This window comes from Corvus cornix, chromosome 15, assembly GCF_000738735.6.
Source record: "Corvus cornix cornix isolate S_Up_H32 chromosome 15, ASM73873v5, whole genome shotgun sequence".
In the NCBI taxonomy this organism is placed as follows: domain Eukaryota; kingdom Metazoa; phylum Chordata; class Aves; order Passeriformes; family Corvidae; genus Corvus; species Corvus cornix.
This window is the reverse complement of record NC_046345.1, coordinates 3,761,783-3,778,672: the sequence shown is the minus strand read 5'-3', so window position 1 is coordinate 3,778,672 and position 16,890 is coordinate 3,761,783. Positions and strand designations below refer to the sequence as shown.

The 16,890-nt window shown below is 42.0% G+C and overlaps 1 protein-coding gene across 16 annotated transcripts in view; it reads left to right on the top strand.

The window, feature by feature from the left end:
- ATXN2 (ataxin 2) overlaps positions 1 to 16,890 on the top strand; it is a 49,533-nt gene that overhangs the window by 19,681 nt on the left and 12,962 nt on the right. For 4 of the 16 annotated variants that reach the window (XM_039561177.1, XM_039561176.1, XM_039561184.1 and 1 more), the window contains exons 8-20: positions 616 to 813; positions 1,318 to 1,496; positions 3,024 to 3,233; positions 5,352 to 5,534; positions 6,993 to 7,181; positions 7,924 to 8,031; positions 8,916 to 8,986; positions 9,669 to 9,976; positions 10,406 to 10,469; positions 10,588 to 10,740; positions 11,693 to 11,759; positions 13,692 to 13,876; positions 14,480 to 14,612. In XM_039561177.1, the coding sequence (XP_039417111.1) occupies positions 616 to 813; positions 1,318 to 1,496; positions 3,024 to 3,233; positions 5,352 to 5,534; positions 6,993 to 7,181; positions 7,924 to 8,031; positions 8,916 to 8,986; positions 9,669 to 9,976; positions 10,406 to 10,469; positions 10,588 to 10,740; positions 11,693 to 11,759; positions 13,692 to 13,876; positions 14,480 to 14,612 (2,048 nt within the window). The remainder of the gene's footprint in view (positions 1 to 615; positions 814 to 1,317; positions 1,497 to 3,023; positions 3,234 to 5,351; positions 5,535 to 6,992; positions 7,182 to 7,923; positions 8,032 to 8,915; positions 8,987 to 9,668; positions 9,977 to 10,405; positions 10,470 to 10,587; positions 10,741 to 11,692; positions 11,760 to 13,691; positions 13,877 to 14,479; positions 14,613 to 16,890) is intronic. The other 12 variants (XM_039561180.1, XM_039561179.1, XM_039561185.1 and 9 more) reach the window with 9 other exon arrangements.

Sequence of the window (16,890 nt, the reverse complement as noted above, 5' to 3'; positions counted from 1 at the left end):
TGCAATATTCCATTGCCTGCCATAGAGAGAGACATGGAATGGGTGGGTTTGAGGTCCTGGCACATGGCAGATGAGTCAGGGGTTTCTGGTCCTGTGCTCTGAAGTGTTGCATCCATCTTTTCTGCAGTTCTTCATAACTGGGAGAACTGAAATTCTATGGCTGGAACTGTCAAAGGATTGAGGTGTCACTCTCTAATTTCAGTAGGACTGTGTCTGCTGGGAATGTGTAAATAACTAAAAAAAATTCAAATTTGGGCTCTTGGAGCAGCTTCCTATGTAAACAACAGTCTGAGGCTTTTTATTCCTGATGTTCTCAACCGTGTTAAAAATTGGAGCCTTTGCACAGCTTTAGGGACTGGGGGTTTTACAAATCCTATGGAAACATTCTGCACCCTGACCTCAGCTCTCTAGGCAGGTAAATGACCCTAAATTTGTTCCTAGTATCAAACCAGTCCAGGAATTTTGTATTAAATAAAAGACAGCAAGTCTACTGGCTTAGAAGCAAGATATTTTTTCACTATGACTCGGTTAGAACTAACACTGTGTGATTTTTGTAGCTCCTTTGTGCTTTTGAATGCATTTCAGAGATTCTTTTCCTTTCCATTGTCTTTTTAGGGTGCCATTAGAAAGAGATAATTCAGAAGAGTTTTTAAAACGGGAAGCCAGAGCAACTCAATTAGCAGAGGAAATTGAATCAAGTGCCCAATACAAAGCTCGGGTTGCCTTGGAAAATGATGAAAGGACAGAAGAAGAAAAATATACTGCTGTTCAGAGAAATGCTAATGAAAGAGAAGGACATGGTGTGAACACTAGGTACTTGAGTACACTCTGAATAGTATTTTTATTTAAATTATGGAGGTATTTTGGTACTGTGGCAGTTTGCTCATTGATACTGGGCTTTTTCAGCAGGGCTGATTAGGTTTGGAGCCTTGTGTAAACAATCCTGTGCTGGTTTTGGCACTCAGGCTGACTTGGACACCTCTGCCTGGCCCTGTATTATCTCTGTAGTGAAACAAACTTCCCCATTCTGACCTGTCACCGTGGTGAATTCGTCCCAAATTACAGGAAAGGGCAGTGGTTTCGGTGTGTCCTGGAGAATTTCAGGCATTACTGCTAAATCCTTCAGTACCTGTGGGCTCAAAAAGTGGGCTGTGTGGCCACTATCAAAAGCCAATTCATGAGGTGACTGTTGGGTCAACATCTGATACTATTTAGACTTTTCCCCTTGGCTTGATTGGAGAAAAAGAGAGAAAGTGGGGTGCTTTTTGTTGCCTCTCAGTTCTGTCTCAACACTGATAGAAATTTGCTATGTTTCAGAGAAAATAAATACATTCCACCTGGACAGAGGAACAGAGATGTCCTGTCTTGGGGAAGTGGAAGACAAAACTCACCGAGGATGGGCCAGTCTGGATCAGGCCCACCAATCTCAAGGTCTGGATCCCACACTTCAGAATTCAGCCCTAACTCTGGAGCGGATCAAAGAGTAGTTAACGGAGGCAAGTATCTGGAATCTCCATGAATGTCCATCATAACACTGCAGATAATGACCTCATTATGTTGAAATGGTGTGGGATTAGGACGTGTATTCCCCAGACCAGGTTAGCATTAATCATTTAACACAGAGATTATGAGCTGGTTTTGGGTTGAACTTACAAAGGAACACTCATTGCACTGCACTGGCTGCAGCTTTGCAGAGCAGAAATGTCATTTCTTTTCCTTCTCAAACACCTTTGTCTTAGATGATGGTGCACTGTGTGGTTTTAAAGATGAAAAACTGCAGCAGCACTGCAAAGCTCTGTGTGCAGGAGCAGCAGTGCTGACACCTGGTGAAAGGGAGTGGCAGGAGGAATCTTCCCTTCCTTTCTGCTTCTGTTTCCCATGGAAAAGAATAAAGCCACTTGCTGACTTTATGAAAACGAGAGGGGGGAAACAAGAACAGTGTTAGGGAAAAGGAATCCAAAGCCTTCTCTCCAAATGGGTATTTGAGTATTTTCTGCTGGACACAAGGGTGATATTTCTAACCAGACATCAGTAGGCACTGCATGGCAGGAATTGGTGTCCCAGAAACCAAACACCATTTCTGGAGATGGATTTCAGCAGTAGCCTGTCCTCGAGGCATTATTTTAGAATTTAAAAATGCTGTTATAATAAGTTGCTGTGAATAAATGAAAAATGTATAATACTCAAGTGATCTATCTGGAGAGGAAGTCTGAGAAACATCTAAAGGTAAGTGAGACTTCCTTTCTAAAGCCAGAGTCAGCTGTATGAAGGATGGACAACTGAGCCTTGCCCAAACAATGCTAACCTTGAAATTTGTCTGTAGTATTTGTGGTTTCTGTCACCCTATTGCTCTGCTGAACCAACATCATAGACCTAAAATAATTCAGAATGGCTTGTAAATTCAATTAATTCTGCTTTGGAAACCATGAGCCCCATATCCTAGATTAAAATCCTCCATGAATAGCTCAGATAAGTGATAAAGGCATAAATGTCAGGATTCAGACACTGAACACCGCTGGTTTTTGTAAAGATCCAGCTCCTAGATGGATATTTACTTATCATTTGGTTTGAAAGTAGCAGTTTGTGTGGTCAGTACTGTTTGTGAACAGCTGTTTGAGAACCTCTGGTAGCTGTTAAGGACCTTGTGGAGTGCTGGGTGCTGTGGAGCATTGCTATGCCAGGCTAACAGATCAAACTTTACTGTCTATTCCTTAGTAGTGTTTGTAGATCCTAATTAACCCTTTGGGGAGCCTGTGACATTCACAAGTTCAATTTGACCCAAAACCAAGGCAAACCCAACCCTGCAGAGACTTTATCTCCTCAATTACCACTCGATCCATCCCCAAAGGGTTAAACCGTGGGAAAAAAAAAAAAAAAAACAACAAAAAAAATCATTTTGTCATATTTTACTTTTTTTTTTTTTTTCTGTTGACCTCCCTTCCCCTCCCCTCCCCCTTACCCCCACCCCCCATAATTTTTTTCTTTAGTTTTTATACTTTCCTTCATATCATTTGTTCTGTCAGGTGTTCCCTGGCCATCGCCTTGCCCATCTCCTTCCTCTCGCCCACCTTCTCGCTACCAGTCAGGTCCCAACTCTCTTCCACCTCGGGCAGCCACCCCTACACGGCCGCCCTCCAGGCCCCCCTCGCGGCCCTCCAGGCCCCCGTCTCACCCCTCTGCTCATGGTTCTCCAGCTCCTGTCTCTACTATGCCTAAACGCATGTCTTCAGAAGGTACAATATACCACGATTTGTTCATGTTTTTGTTTTGTCTTTGTTTAACTCCTCCGTGAGTTTTTAATTATTGACAGAGTTGGTTTTTTTTGGTTTTTTTTTTTTTTTTTTTTTTTTGGTTTTTTGGTTTGTTTTCCTCTTCATTACTTAACCTATGATTTGTGTTTAACTTTAGTTTATCAGGCTATTTCTATTAACCTTTTTTTTTTGTTTGTTTGTTTCGGTTTGTTTCGTTGGTTTGGTTGGTGTTTGGTTTTTTTTGTTTTGTTTGTTTGTTTGATTTGAAGAGCTTTACAAAAACGAAAGAAAGCTGTGAAATTTCCCGAGTTTGGTATGAAATTAAACTCAGCTTTGTAAACGCTGCTCAGTGTCTTAACTTAACCAACAGCAACATCCTGATAACTGATGCACGATCCTGATTGCACGACCTGATAACTTTAGAGAGTATTTTTAGGATTATAAATTTATATAAAATGCCAATTTAAACACAGTTGTTCCACAAAAAGTGTAACTAAATCATTGAATTACCTTTTGGAAAACAACCAACAATAATAATGATAATAAAAATGCTGTATTCAGAGAAGTGAACTGTGGAATGGGGTAGGATGGGCTGCTTCAAAGGTGAATTTGTAGGAAATTTTTACTCAGAGCAATAAATCAGCTCCCTAGCAGTCAATAATACGCAGAGAAAGGCTGACCTGTGAGCATTTGGTAGCTGTGTGCAGAATTAGCCCAACTAAATTCCTCCTGGGAGGGTACAATAAGGAACACGTTTTATAATTTTTATTTCAAGTGCACTTAAACCCTGCACAACATGGTGTAGCAAGCCTATAAAATGCAAAGTGGTTATCCTGAGCTCCCTGGAAACTTGCAGTGGGTGCTGTAGCTGGCTCCACTGGAGCCATGGGAGAGGAATGATCCCTCAGACTGAGCAGGAACACTGGGAAATGCTCCTAACCAAAAAGGGGGTGCTAGCCACATCTGTCTGGCCTACTGTCCATTTATTGTGGTTTTTTTCTGGAGTAAGAAACTGAGAATCCACCTGCAAATTGAATTATTTTTCAGCACTTGTGGTTGGTTTGTCAGGCATGCAGTGAACTGCTGCTTACTGCAACGTTTAATTCCTACTACTGCGAGATTATCCCTGGGAAATGTGTATTCTTTAAAATACCTGGATGAAATTTGCATTGAAGTGGACTTGAGATTCATGGTTAAAATAGAGGCTGATGTTTAAAGATTTATGTAACTGAAAGAGGTACTTGGTAATTTAGTGGTTTACCTGAAACCCAAAAGCCATTATCTGAACTTGACCCTGTTATTGACCTACGTTAAAAATGAACTGCAATCAGCCAGATTCTGTTCACACACGGTTTTTCCTTTTGAAGTATCAACATTTGAGTCTAATCTTGTGAAGAAAATGTTTATTAGGATGTAAGAACTGTATTGCTGCTTAGGTTTGAGCATAGCTATGGTGTGGCAGCTGTAGAGGCTGTGCAGAATTCCTGTATTCACTTACGACTTTGGCTTCTGGTGTTAAACATGCATGACTTGAACCTTGGGATAACAATCCCTTGTTTAGTTGCAATTTTTGCTGACTTGTAAATGAATTGTGACCTGCTGCAGGCAATTCAGCCTCGCTGCAGAGAATGCTCTGCTGAAATTCCCCAAGAGCATTGGTCAGCCAGTGGTGACTATAAATGGTTGGGATCACTGACCACCTGACAAAAGCGTTGGGAATTTTTTATTTTCTGGAAAAATGTTTGATTAGCCTGGAACTGGGCTTATCCAGGGGGAGCTGCACCACTGACCTTTATGGCTTGGCTTGCACTTAGCAGTGGTGGATGCTTGGATTGAAACATTTTCAATCCAGGCCTTGCACACCTGTTTCAGTGCTGATAAAGCCTCTGAATATCCAGGAGCTGCCCTGGGGAGGTGATGAGTGTTGGCAGCCTGGCTGGACCAATGGCTCGGCCTTTTTAGGATATCAATGCCAATTGCTTGATTTTATTGCTGCTTTTTTGAGAGTTTTAAGATTAAATCCAGTTTTAAGAGCAGATGTTTGGGTTTTCTGTGCTGGACATTAAGCACTTATTGTGTGGGGTTGTCTTTTTTCCTCAGGGCCTCCACGGATGTCTCCAAAGGCTCAACGGCACCCTCGAGGTCACAGAGTCTCTACTGGTAGGGGTACAATTTCAAGTGGCTTAGAATTTGTATCTCATAATGCACCTGGGGAAGCATCTACTGCTGCAGTGGCACGAGGCAGCCCTTCAGGTGGGACGTGGTCATCAGTTGTCAGTGGGGGTAGGTAAAGCTTGGCTTATTGCAGATGGCTTGCAGGGGGATCCTTAGAGTGGGCATGCTCAGCAGAATCCTGCCTTTGCAGGCAATTCAGGCTCTGAATAATCAAATACTGGGCTGAGGTTGGAGTGGGAGAAGGATGTTCCAAGGTAGCTGAGTGAGAATTGGTGAGTGCAATATTGTCCTAACTGCAGAGTCAGGTGCTGGGTGAAGAGAAAGGAAGGAAAAGTGTGGGAATTAGTTGTTGAAAGGATTAATTTTCAGGGGAGTTATTGGAGGAGTCAGGAGGAGTTAGAGACTTGCCACTGCATCCCTGAGTTTGGTTAGTGGCAGTGTGGCTGGGTTGTGGTTTACTAATGAAGGAGGTGTTTGGATAGAGGTTGGTGTTAAAAGATGAAATGATACTCAGGTTAAGTTAGATGTATTTCTCCTTTAAAATTTACATGGATTTTAAGTGGTGATGTTGTTCTTGGCTACTGTAGGAGCAGTTATAGTGGGTGTCTTTTTTTTTTAAACAGTTAATGTATTTTTTAAAAATATTTGACTTAAAAGTTAAAGCTCAGTCTTGTGCCACAGGTGAGGCCATGTTCTGGTGGGCTGTCAGGAGCTGGGTGTTTCCTTGAGGGCAAGAGAGCAACAGTTTGGTCCTTTTTAGGTACTTTTGGGGTATTTTTTAGCAGTGCAGAATTCTAGAGGAGCGTAGTGGGAACATTTCTCAGAAAAAAGATATAATTTAGACCCACATAGACTTGTTGCCTTGTGGAAAAGACTTCAACTCTTCTTTTGTGGCATTATTTGTGTTTCATCTTCCCTGTTTATACATTATTAACATGCAAGTAGGACTGTTAAACCACTTACCTGCCTTTCTGCTCACTCACTGGAAGTTAATATGTGACAAAAAGCACAAGTGGGATGAACAGGAAGCAGGAAATACAACTTACTGTTCAAAGAACATACAACTTTTCTTGCTGTTTTAACACAGAGGCAAAAATATACTTAAAAGCACTCTTTTTTTCAATAGGCTGTGTTGTTTTTTTTCCAGCTGGCAAACCTCCAAAAGAGGACGCTGTAAAATGGATTTTTCAGCCCTCTTAAAAAATGTTTTACATCTGTTTGTGTGGAGACCTGACCACCTTTTGTGTTCTGCCTCAAACTGGGTTAATGTGAGCTGTTGTAGTTGTACTGCTGGGGACTTGGGGAAGCATTTTGCAGATTCTTGGTGGGATTAGAGGGCAGTGATATATTTTGGGGGACAGTCTGCAGAGAAATCACCCCATTATCTGAAATGCTGCGTTGTAAAGAACTAGGAGATGTGCCTGAAAGGTAAACAGGTTTTCAGTTACTTTGTAATGTCTCACAAAGTGTTTCAAAGCATGTTTTTAGCCATTTTAAAACTAAAACAAACTGCTGAGCCAGCTGGGGAAGCTCATCCTATAACTGCTTTTTCCTGTTTGTTTCTAGTTCCGAGATTATCCCCTAAAACACACAGGCCTAGGTCTCCAAGGCAGAGCAGCACTCCCATGGGACCAGCTCTGCCTTCTCCTCAGCCTGGTACTATTCCCACTGAATCTGTTGCCATGCCTGTTCCAGCTGCCTCTCCTACACCTGCCAGCCCTGCATCCAACAGAGCAGTCACCCCTTCCAATGAAGGTAAGGAGCTCTCACCACCTTGCAAATGCTCTTTTTCCCTAATTCCTGACAAGGAATGTGCCTAGGCAAGAGCAGAGCTGCTTGCTGAATGATGGGGAAACTTGTGATGTGTTAAATTTTACTGGGAGTTCCCAATTTCTCGTGGTGCCAGCTTTAAACTAAGGTTGGAGAGAGGCTTTTTGAGAAGTCTTTGTGCTGAATTTCTTGTGCCCTTAAGGAATAGGGGTTTATAGATGTCTGACTTAATTGAGGATTTCTTTTTTCAAACTGAGCTTTTGCCTCTTTTCTGTGTTAAAGAAACACAGGCCACTGGTTTCAAAAAACTGTTTTGAGCACAGCTAAAGGAAAGCTGGAAAGAAAGGGGGAAAGAAAACCATTCAGGAGCACAGTCAAATGTCTAAGAACTCTCAAATCTTTGTAGCATTCTGTGTGAAGACCTTGGACTTCTGAAAATAATTGGCTCTAAGTTTATATTTTGTTCAGCCTAAGTTAAGGTTCTGTGTATGATGAGAAGGATGAGTTTAACTGTGCTTTTTTCATTTGGCTTTAAAAACAGTAGGGTGGGGAGGGAGGGAGGATGGTCCTCCAGGCACCAACTAGGTAGCAGGAAATGTGTAACTTAACAGGTTTTTCTTTTCCAAGCTAAAAATGGTTAAATTTCTTCCCTATGTCTCCCTTGCCTTCTCTCTTTGGTCAATTTGAGCTGTGTATAAGAGAATAACTTTGGCAATTTCTTTTCCAGCTAAAGATACAAGGCTTCAGGACCAGAGGCAAAATTCTGCAACTGGAAACAAGGAGAATATAAAGCCAAGTGAGACTTCTCCTAGTTTTTCTAAACCTGAAAACAAAGGTTTGTATCCAAAGCTTTCATGTACTCGAGTGATGTAGGAATTGTGCACACTAAACCTGCTGTCCTGGCTGCTTTAGTGGGCATTTTAAGGAAGGCTTGGAGGCAGCCTGGTGTTCTACAGTGAAATTTGGTCATGCAGTTGTGAAGTGGCACTTTGAAATGTTTGTGACTCATTCCATCAACACCAAGTGTAGAGATGCTCATGTGGATGGTGTGATTTCACTTGGTTTTTTTCTTTCTTCCCTCCCCTTCTTTCTTTCCCCTGCTCACAGAGCTGCTTTTTAGCTGCCTTTGGACTGAATATGTTTCTGCTTAGAGCTGTGCTCACAATACCTCTGAGCATCATGGTCAGCAGAGCTTTTCTAACTGTGCTTTTTCCTATTATTTCCTTACATTTGTTTGTCTCTGCAGCATTGTTTGTTCATTCAGTTCTCAAAAAAACCAAAAGCTGAGAACCAGATTCTTTCATTCTCTCACTGGAGAGACCTTTAGGATGAGTCCAACCGTAAAGCTCACCTTGCTCAGTGTTTCTCCTTCACTTGCTGTGTTTTGAAATGCTGGCACAGGCTGGGTTGGGGGTTTTGTTGCATGTTCTTTGTGTTCAGTGAGTTCTGCAGTCCCTGCACCTCAGGGCTTCTGCCTTGGTGTGGTGCATCAGAACTAAAGATAAATCAGTTATGTAATGCTCTGCTTTCACAGAGGCTTTCTGTGTGCTCATACACATAGTTCATGGAATTGTACCAAATTAAAACCGAAAATAAGGCGCTGGATTTCATTGTGATATCTGCAAAACCATTCTCTTTCTGCAAACTTAGCAATGTGCAGGGTTGTGTTTAAAACTTGTATTAGAAATGCTTGGACAATGTTGATCTTATATTTGGCAGGTGTCTCTCCAATTGTTTCAGAGCATAGAAAACAGATTGATGATTTAAAGAAATTTAAGAATGACTTTAGGGTAAGTTTCTCTCTGTTAATGGTGTCATCATTCTCACGTGCATCCAGATTATTTTAATGAATTGAACACATTGCATAGGTTAACAGCTCTTTATACTTTTGCTTAATTTATGAAAATATCTGTAGGAATTCATGTTAGATATTGTAAAATCAATGCTGACTCTTGCTAGTACAATTGCCTAATGCGCATAAATGTGAATATTGACTGTACACTGAAAACAGGACTTGAAACCTGTTTGATCATTAGGCACAAATAATTATCTCACACTCCATATGGAGGAGCTGTTGCAAAATTAAATGAAGAGTTTTGCTGAGGAAAATTGAAGATGAATTCATATTACTTATTTCCTGGTTATAAGGGTTTATTAAATCAGGTTAGCTTTTCAAGTGGTGCTGTTAAATCACTCAGGGGATGAGTTCAGAGGGTTGTCTGAAGCTTTCCTGTCACTCCCTAATCAACATACAGGTCAGCTGAGTGGCTGAACAGCTCCTTACACAGTGCCAGCTTAAACAGTGTTCATGGATTTCTTTTCTAGTAGAAATGGAAATGTGTGTTTTAAAAGGTCATTTCCAGATGATTGAGGCCTGTGGGACTGTGTTTTAATCTGTGTCTGTGACAGCATTAGATGGTCTCTTTGGAGTTTTGTATCAATTTACTGAATATATCCCTTGGGTTTTTTCAGTTACAGTCCAGTTCCTCTTCAGATGCAGTGGATCAGCTGCTAAACAAAACCCGAGAAGGTGAAAAATCAAGAGATGTAGTTAAAGAAAAAACAGAGTCCACCCCTAAAGAATCTATCATAGAAGCTGGCAGTAACACCAACTCCAATGGTGGCAGTAGCAAACCCAATAGTCCCAGTATTTCTCCTTCCATAAGTAACAGCTCTGAGCAAAAGCGAGGGCCTGAGGTGACTTCCCAAGGTGTACAGACATCCGGGCCTGGAAGTAAACAAGATAAAGAGGATAAAGAGGAGAAGAAGGATACTTCAGAGTGAGTAATTTTGCATTTTGGAATAAGCACATCTTTATTAACATCAGGCCTTGTGTAGAAGTCATGACTGGGTGACACATTCCTGACTGTGAGTGCTGTTACACAGGAGGAACAACAGGTGAAAGGACTGCCCTGAAAGTCATCTCCTGATTCAGTGCAGAGCTCTGGTCCTTTTGATGTCTGCTTCACATCTAAAAGCTTATTTCAATGTTTTCCTGGCTCACGTGAGCTGTGGTATCAACTGGAAAACATTCATGGATAGTTGTAGTAAGAGTCCCTCAATGAGAGTGGCTTTTTGCATGCCATGAGGTATTTCACTTCCCAGAAATCTGACTCACAGATAGAAATGAGGTGTTTCTTAAATTATTAATTGCAGATACACTTGTAAAAGAATAATGCCCGACTAAATTTTTTGTTCTTTGTGTTTAGGCAAGTTAGAAAATCAACACTTAATCCTAATGCTAAAGAGTTCAACCCTCGATCTTTTGCTCAAGTAAGTGATTTGATGCTGTTGAAAACAGTGCCTTTGAGTAGATCTTTATAAGCCAACCTTTTCCTTGGAGGATGCTCAAACTAACCCTGCCATATCCATTGCTCACCTCTGTTTGTAGCCGAAACCTTCTACTACACCAACCTCCCCTCGTCCTCAAGCTCAGCCCAGCCCCTCCATGGTGGGGCATCAGCAGCCAACCCCCGTGTACACTCAGCCTGTTTGTTTTGCACCAAATATGATGTACCCGGTTCCAGTGAGTCCAGGCGTGCAGGTAAAGTGCTGCAAACTCCTCAACACTGCACAGAGATCCTCAGGAAGCTCAGGAGACTTAAGAATCACAGAATGGGTCGGGTTGGGAAAGACCTTAAAGATCAGCTTGTCTCAGCTTGGGAGCTCTGAGTTAAAACTGAAATAATACAGCTTGTATTGCTCTTGTAAATGTAAATCATATTGTTGTGAAGTTTTAGCTGTGTAAATACTGACTTTTCCCAGTGCTCCCTCAATCTGGATGTTCAAATAGTCCCAAACACTTGTAAATGCCAGCAGCCTGTATTTATGGTTGATATGTGCAGGTTTCCTCCCTGGTCCTGCAGGCATAGTCTCACCCTCTTTAAATGTTAAGCAAGTGTTTCTTTGTTTCCATCTGTGTCCCACTGGTTCCTGGTTGTTGTAGGGATCACTGGGATTTCAAATCTAGCTCCATTATCATAGAATCATGGAATATCCTGAGTTGGAAGGGACCCACAAGGATCATCAGCCCCAACCCCTGGCCCTGCACAGACACCCCAACAATCCCACCCTGGGCATCCCTGGCAGCGCTGTCCCAGCGCTCCTGGAGCTCTGGCAGCCTCAGGGCCGTGCCCATTCCCTGGGGAGCCTGGGCAGTGCTTCCTCTGGGAGAAGAGCCTTTCCCTGATACCCAGCCTAACCCTCCCCTGACTCAGCTTTATACCAAAAAGCTGTTGAGAGGCTGTCAGGTTGAGCCCAGTGCCTGCAGTAGCAGCAGTAGCGTTCCTGGGCTGGTTGTTGCCAACCATCTGGTCTTAGTTGAGTGTCCGTGCAGACTCGATGACACTGATCCAAGAAAATCTCATAGGTTAGGCAGAGTTCACTAAACCATGTAACAGAGCAGAGGGAAACACATCAAAGCTGAGTGGGGCCCCCACCCCAGCTCACACTGAGTTTTTAAAGGAATATCACACCTTCAACTTGTTCTGTTTCAGCCTTTGTATCCTATTCCCATGACGCCCATGCCAGTGAACCAAGCCAAGACATATAGAGCAGGTAAAGGTGAGAATAATACTGCCTGTTTGGTTCTCAGTCTGCATGCAGCATGGCTAAATGACAAATGCTTGTGTGTTTTCTAATCTGTGGTAATTTGGTTTTCGATCAATATTTTAAATGCTATTTTTAATAAAGGGAAGTAAGTGGAAATACTAATGGATTTATAGATAAACTAATTCAGCCAAAACATGCCAGGTTTGAGTAATGGGGGGTTGCTTGGATTGGAATCTGGTTTGACAAACAGGAAAACGTCTCTGTTACTTGGAGCATTAGGATAAGCTGATCATTTCCTGTATTTCATAAAAATTACAGATTTTTTTAAAGGGGACTTCTCTACTGGTTTTCTTTACTGGTTTGCAGCAGTGCCCTCATCGGTGCTTTAATAGAGGGGGGTTTTGTCAACATGCAGAGTCACTGTTTCTTCAGGAAGACTTTGCTCTGCTGCTCTTCTGGAAAGAGCTGGTTCCAGTTTGTTCTTGTCCATTCCTGCTGCCCCAGTGACTGAACAGCTGGACTAACAATGACAATGCCACGTGTTCAAGTGACGCCCGTGGCTGTGGAGCCACAGTGGGTGGTGAGATGCTCCCTGTGCTGGGCAGGGCACTGAGGGAGCAGCAAGTGCTGCTCTTGTTCTTGTGTCCAGGGAACGCTGTAGCTGTGCCCAGTGAATGCTTCTGCAGTGGCAGCCAGTGCTGCAGGACAAGAACACCACTGCAGCTCCAGTCACTGCAGGAGGAAATTGTTTCCTGCTGTTTAGAAACAAACAAATGGCCTTTATCAACCTAGGGGAGACAAAAAGCTGCAATGTATTTGTGTGGTCAAACACAGTAACTTCACTGTGGCCTCACCCCTGAAATCTTCTGCTTGGTAACACTGTTTTAATCAGAAATACATTGCTGAGTACTCACTGGACGGGTGAGGCAGTTCCAATTCTGAATTCCTTTTTAAGTTCCAATATTTTCTCCAAATCCATCTGTGTGCAGCACAGCCCTGAGGGAGCTGCCTGGGTTACAGCTCTGTGCCTTTACACTGTTGAAGGTGCCTCCTGTATTTACTTCTTTTTGTTGTTGATTTGCAGTGTAAACACAATCACTGAGTGAATTTACTGATGTTTTCAACATTTCCCTCTCCTCTCCCTAAGGGATTTGGGACATTGCCCCTGCAGTGGAGCTTGCAGGTGCTTAAGGTAGCTCAGTTAATAGTTGCAGCCTGACTACAGGAAGCTGGAGCCCTCCTGGAGCCCTCCTGGAGCTCCCATGCCCGTGCTTTGTAGGCTGAATTAGTTTGTTCCAAGTCAGTTGGGTGGTCAGCTCCCCAGGAGAGCTCAGGTGATCCCACATTGCTCTGCTCTTTTCGTCTTTCTTCCCTCTTAATTATTCCTACTCCTCTTTTTATAGGTTTTGTCTCCCTCAATGTTGCCTATGACCTAAAAGTTGCTTTCTGCTGCCCTGAGGGGTAGCAGGGAGCTCAAATACCTTGAGTTGTGGCTGCATGGTGACCTTTATTGTGCTCTCCTCAGCCATAAACACAAGCCATTTTAACATAAACACTCAGATTTCCAGCTGATGAACAGTGGCCAAGTAGTTCCCACAGAGGGTGAATTAAACCTTTTGAAGGGGACAGGATTAATTGGTTAATGTAGGTGTCCTGATACAACCTTTCTCTTCCATTTCTGATTCTTGTCAGTCTTTCTTTCCCTCCACCTTTATTCCTTCACAAGAAAGGCAGGGCTGGGTTTGTTGCTGTGGATATCATGTGTTTCTTGGAGAAACTCTTCTTCACACTGTTCCTTTCTGACAGAGCTCTAACCCATGGTTAAAGCTGTGGGGTGAGGATGTTCCACGTGGTCCCAGTAACATTATTATAATGTAGAACCTTTCAGGAAGATCACAGTTCTTTGCCCTGTGTTTCTAACGTGAGGCAATCTTTGTTTTCCAGTACCAAATATGCCCCAGCAGCGGCAAGACCAACACCACCAGAGCACCATGATGCATCCTGCCTCAGCAGCAGGCCCTCCAATTGTAGCTACTCCACCTGCTTACTCTACACAATATGTTGCATATAGCCCCCAACAGTTTCCTAATCAGCCTCTTGTGCAGCATGTGCCACACTACCAATCTCAGGTAAGAGTCCTTTCAATGCTCCTGATCAATCCAAGCACAAATAATGAGGTGGCTCAGACCTTGTGTCCAGTCCTAAGTCACTCTGAAGAGTTTCTGTGTTCTGGAGCACACGTGGTGATCTTGGAATGTGCTTCAAAGCCTGTAACAAATTTTAAGGTCCTAATGAATTTTAAGGTCTTAACGAATTTTAAGGTCAGTTTAGAAGTTGGCATTTATTATTGATAAGGTTTTTTTAGCTCTTTGAAGAATTTCTTTAGGTCATGGCCAGCACATCTCCTGGTTAAGCGTTCTAAAAATAACTTACTTGGTGGACTGCTCTTACTTCAAAGGCTGTTAAATCCACAAGAGTAATTGGATAAATATATAAGCTTAGTGCATTATTGGAGTGGCAAAAATTGGATATGCCAATGTTTTCTGTCAGATTTTAGCCCTTAAATTTTGGAAACAATGGGGACAATCACGACAGTGTGAAATCCTCAGCTCTGTCTCCGTTTGAGCAAGGCCGAGCCGCCGCTGTATCAATCACGACTATTTAGGTGACACGAGTTTCTTTGGAGTAATTCCCCAATTAACCATGTGGTTTTTCCTTTGTTCTGCCTGCAGCATCCTCATGTTTATAGCCCTGTAATACAGGGCAACGCTAGGATGATGGCCCCACCAGCACACGCACAGCCGGGTTTAGTATCTTCCTCTGCAACACAGTACGGTGCGCATGAACAGACACATGCTATGTATGGTAGGAAACGTTTTGTGTTATATGTAACTTTTTAAGTCCTTACTTTGTGCAGGGGATGTATTTAATCTCAGCCTTCAAACGTGGGTATCGTTCAGTAGATGTGGTTTATATTTCATAAGATGATGATGATGATGATGAGCAGAGCATTGAAAACTGAGCCAGCCTGGTTCAAATGAAAACTCAAGTGTGCTGATTTCGGTAGGATGCCAGTGACCAAGATGAGATTTCAACCTGGGAGCTGCTAAAGAATATCTGCTGAAAGAAGTTTGTTCAAGTTCTCTTGATGCTCTTGATACATCATCCCTTGTTTGTTCCTTGATTATAATTAGTACTTGTTTTATTGCAAGGTTATGACCTCAGTTTCAAACTTGACTTTAGTTCTGGCAACTAGTGAAATGCTGTCTTTATGATACTACTGGCATTATTAACAGTATGAACACTGCTGTTTAAGCAAAATAAACCATGTGTTGCTTACCTTTCTCTTTTGGTAAGTCAAGAATAAGTATATGGAACAGCTCATGTATTGCTCTGACTTGGACAATTAGTCTCTAGCATTATCAGATGGGCATTTTTCACTTACAGTGAAGTGCTGAAAATGTGGGTTACCTTGTGACAAAAGTAAAATGTTCAAGAACTTCTAAAGCATTATAAATGTATGATAAATCAAGGCCCAATTTGGAGGAAAAAAAGCTCACTGCAAAACATGCTATTGAAAGAGGTAGAGTCAAGGTTGTTTAAGGCTTGGAAATTGTCATAAAATGTCAAAACAGCAGATGGTCTCTTGAAAACATGGCATTTCAATACTTGTTATAGCATCTGAGGAAAAGTTTTATTGGGTCACGTATATTATTGACTTAGATTCTAATAAAAGATTTTCTGTACCTTTAGACATCTTTGTATGTTTTCGGGTGCTTAGTTTTACACTGCTACTTAATGGAAGTCCATGATGTGTCATGAAAACTTACAGAGAATCTGGAGTTTAGTGGGAAATTAATTCTGATTTTAAGAGGTGTCTTACCCGTCTGAAAACATCCTGACAGATCTCTGGAGTGGTTTGGTAACAGAGTTAAGAAACAAAAATAACCTTTTTTGATGCTCAGAGGAAGAGCATTTGAGCTCATTTGTGCTGAAGCTGAAATGGAAGTTACTTGTAGAGATTAATCTTTCTCTCACAGGTCTTTGCTAATTGTATTACTTTGATCTTTTCAACTCTTGTGCTTGAGGTGTCCATGTAAACAGATCTTCTGTTTGCTTTTTCGTTAGATTAAATAGAATTCCGATAAAGTGAACGATCAAAGGCTTTCAGACCTTTATTGGTGAAAACCCTCCCCTCAAATTCTAATTAAAATAAAACCAAACATGAGATAATCTGAGATTTGATTCAGAATGGTTGCATGTGACTTCCTAGCAATTTCCCATTGTTCACCATCCTTATCTTCTGTAATCAGTGGGTTTTGCAGTGTTGAAGTACAAGCCCATTGCCTTGCTTGGCTTTGATCAGATGTCTGTATAGTTTTTTTCACTGATATTCTGACTTACAACTGTTAGATCTCATTTTGTGTTGGTTTTGCAGCTTGTCTGTTGTAGATATGTGACTACCTGCCAGTGCAAACAACTAAGTTGGGTCAAACTTGAGAATTCTTTGGTATTTCCTGCCATGTAATTAAATATTACTTTCCCAAGAGCACCTAATTTAACAGAAATGGCCTGTCCTCCTGTGTTCTTTCAAGTAGCTACTTGGTGACTCTTCTAAATATTCTCCCACCTTCCAGTAAATGATGGAGTGCTTGAAATTTTTGTTACTGAAACCATTCAACCCAAGAGGATCATGAACTCCATGTGATAGACCTTTTTTAAGGGTGTGTTCTTGCCCCTGTGCAGACGTGTTTAGTGAACGTGAACTGTCTCAAAGGTACCCTTCACCTTCCAAGGTGACAGTGACACATGCAATGTTTCCTGATGTTCTGCAGCACCCTCTCAATTCGCATTTTTGCAAGTCTTCCATGTGCTGAGTGCTTGAAGACCTGGCCCAGATGGACTGTGCTTCCTCAAAGTGTGTCCAGCTGTAACGTGTCCACTTCAGCTTCCATTTATCCATATGTGGGAAAAGGCAGGAATGCCAGAGGTGACCAATCTGAGCTGCTCGTGGAGCCCATTGCTAAAGAACATCATGTTGGAATTGTGCACATCTGACTGAGTGACTATAAGGAAATATCCATAACTTATGTTCTGTCTTTTGGGAATCTTAAGTTTACCCACATTTGAACTAAATATACCT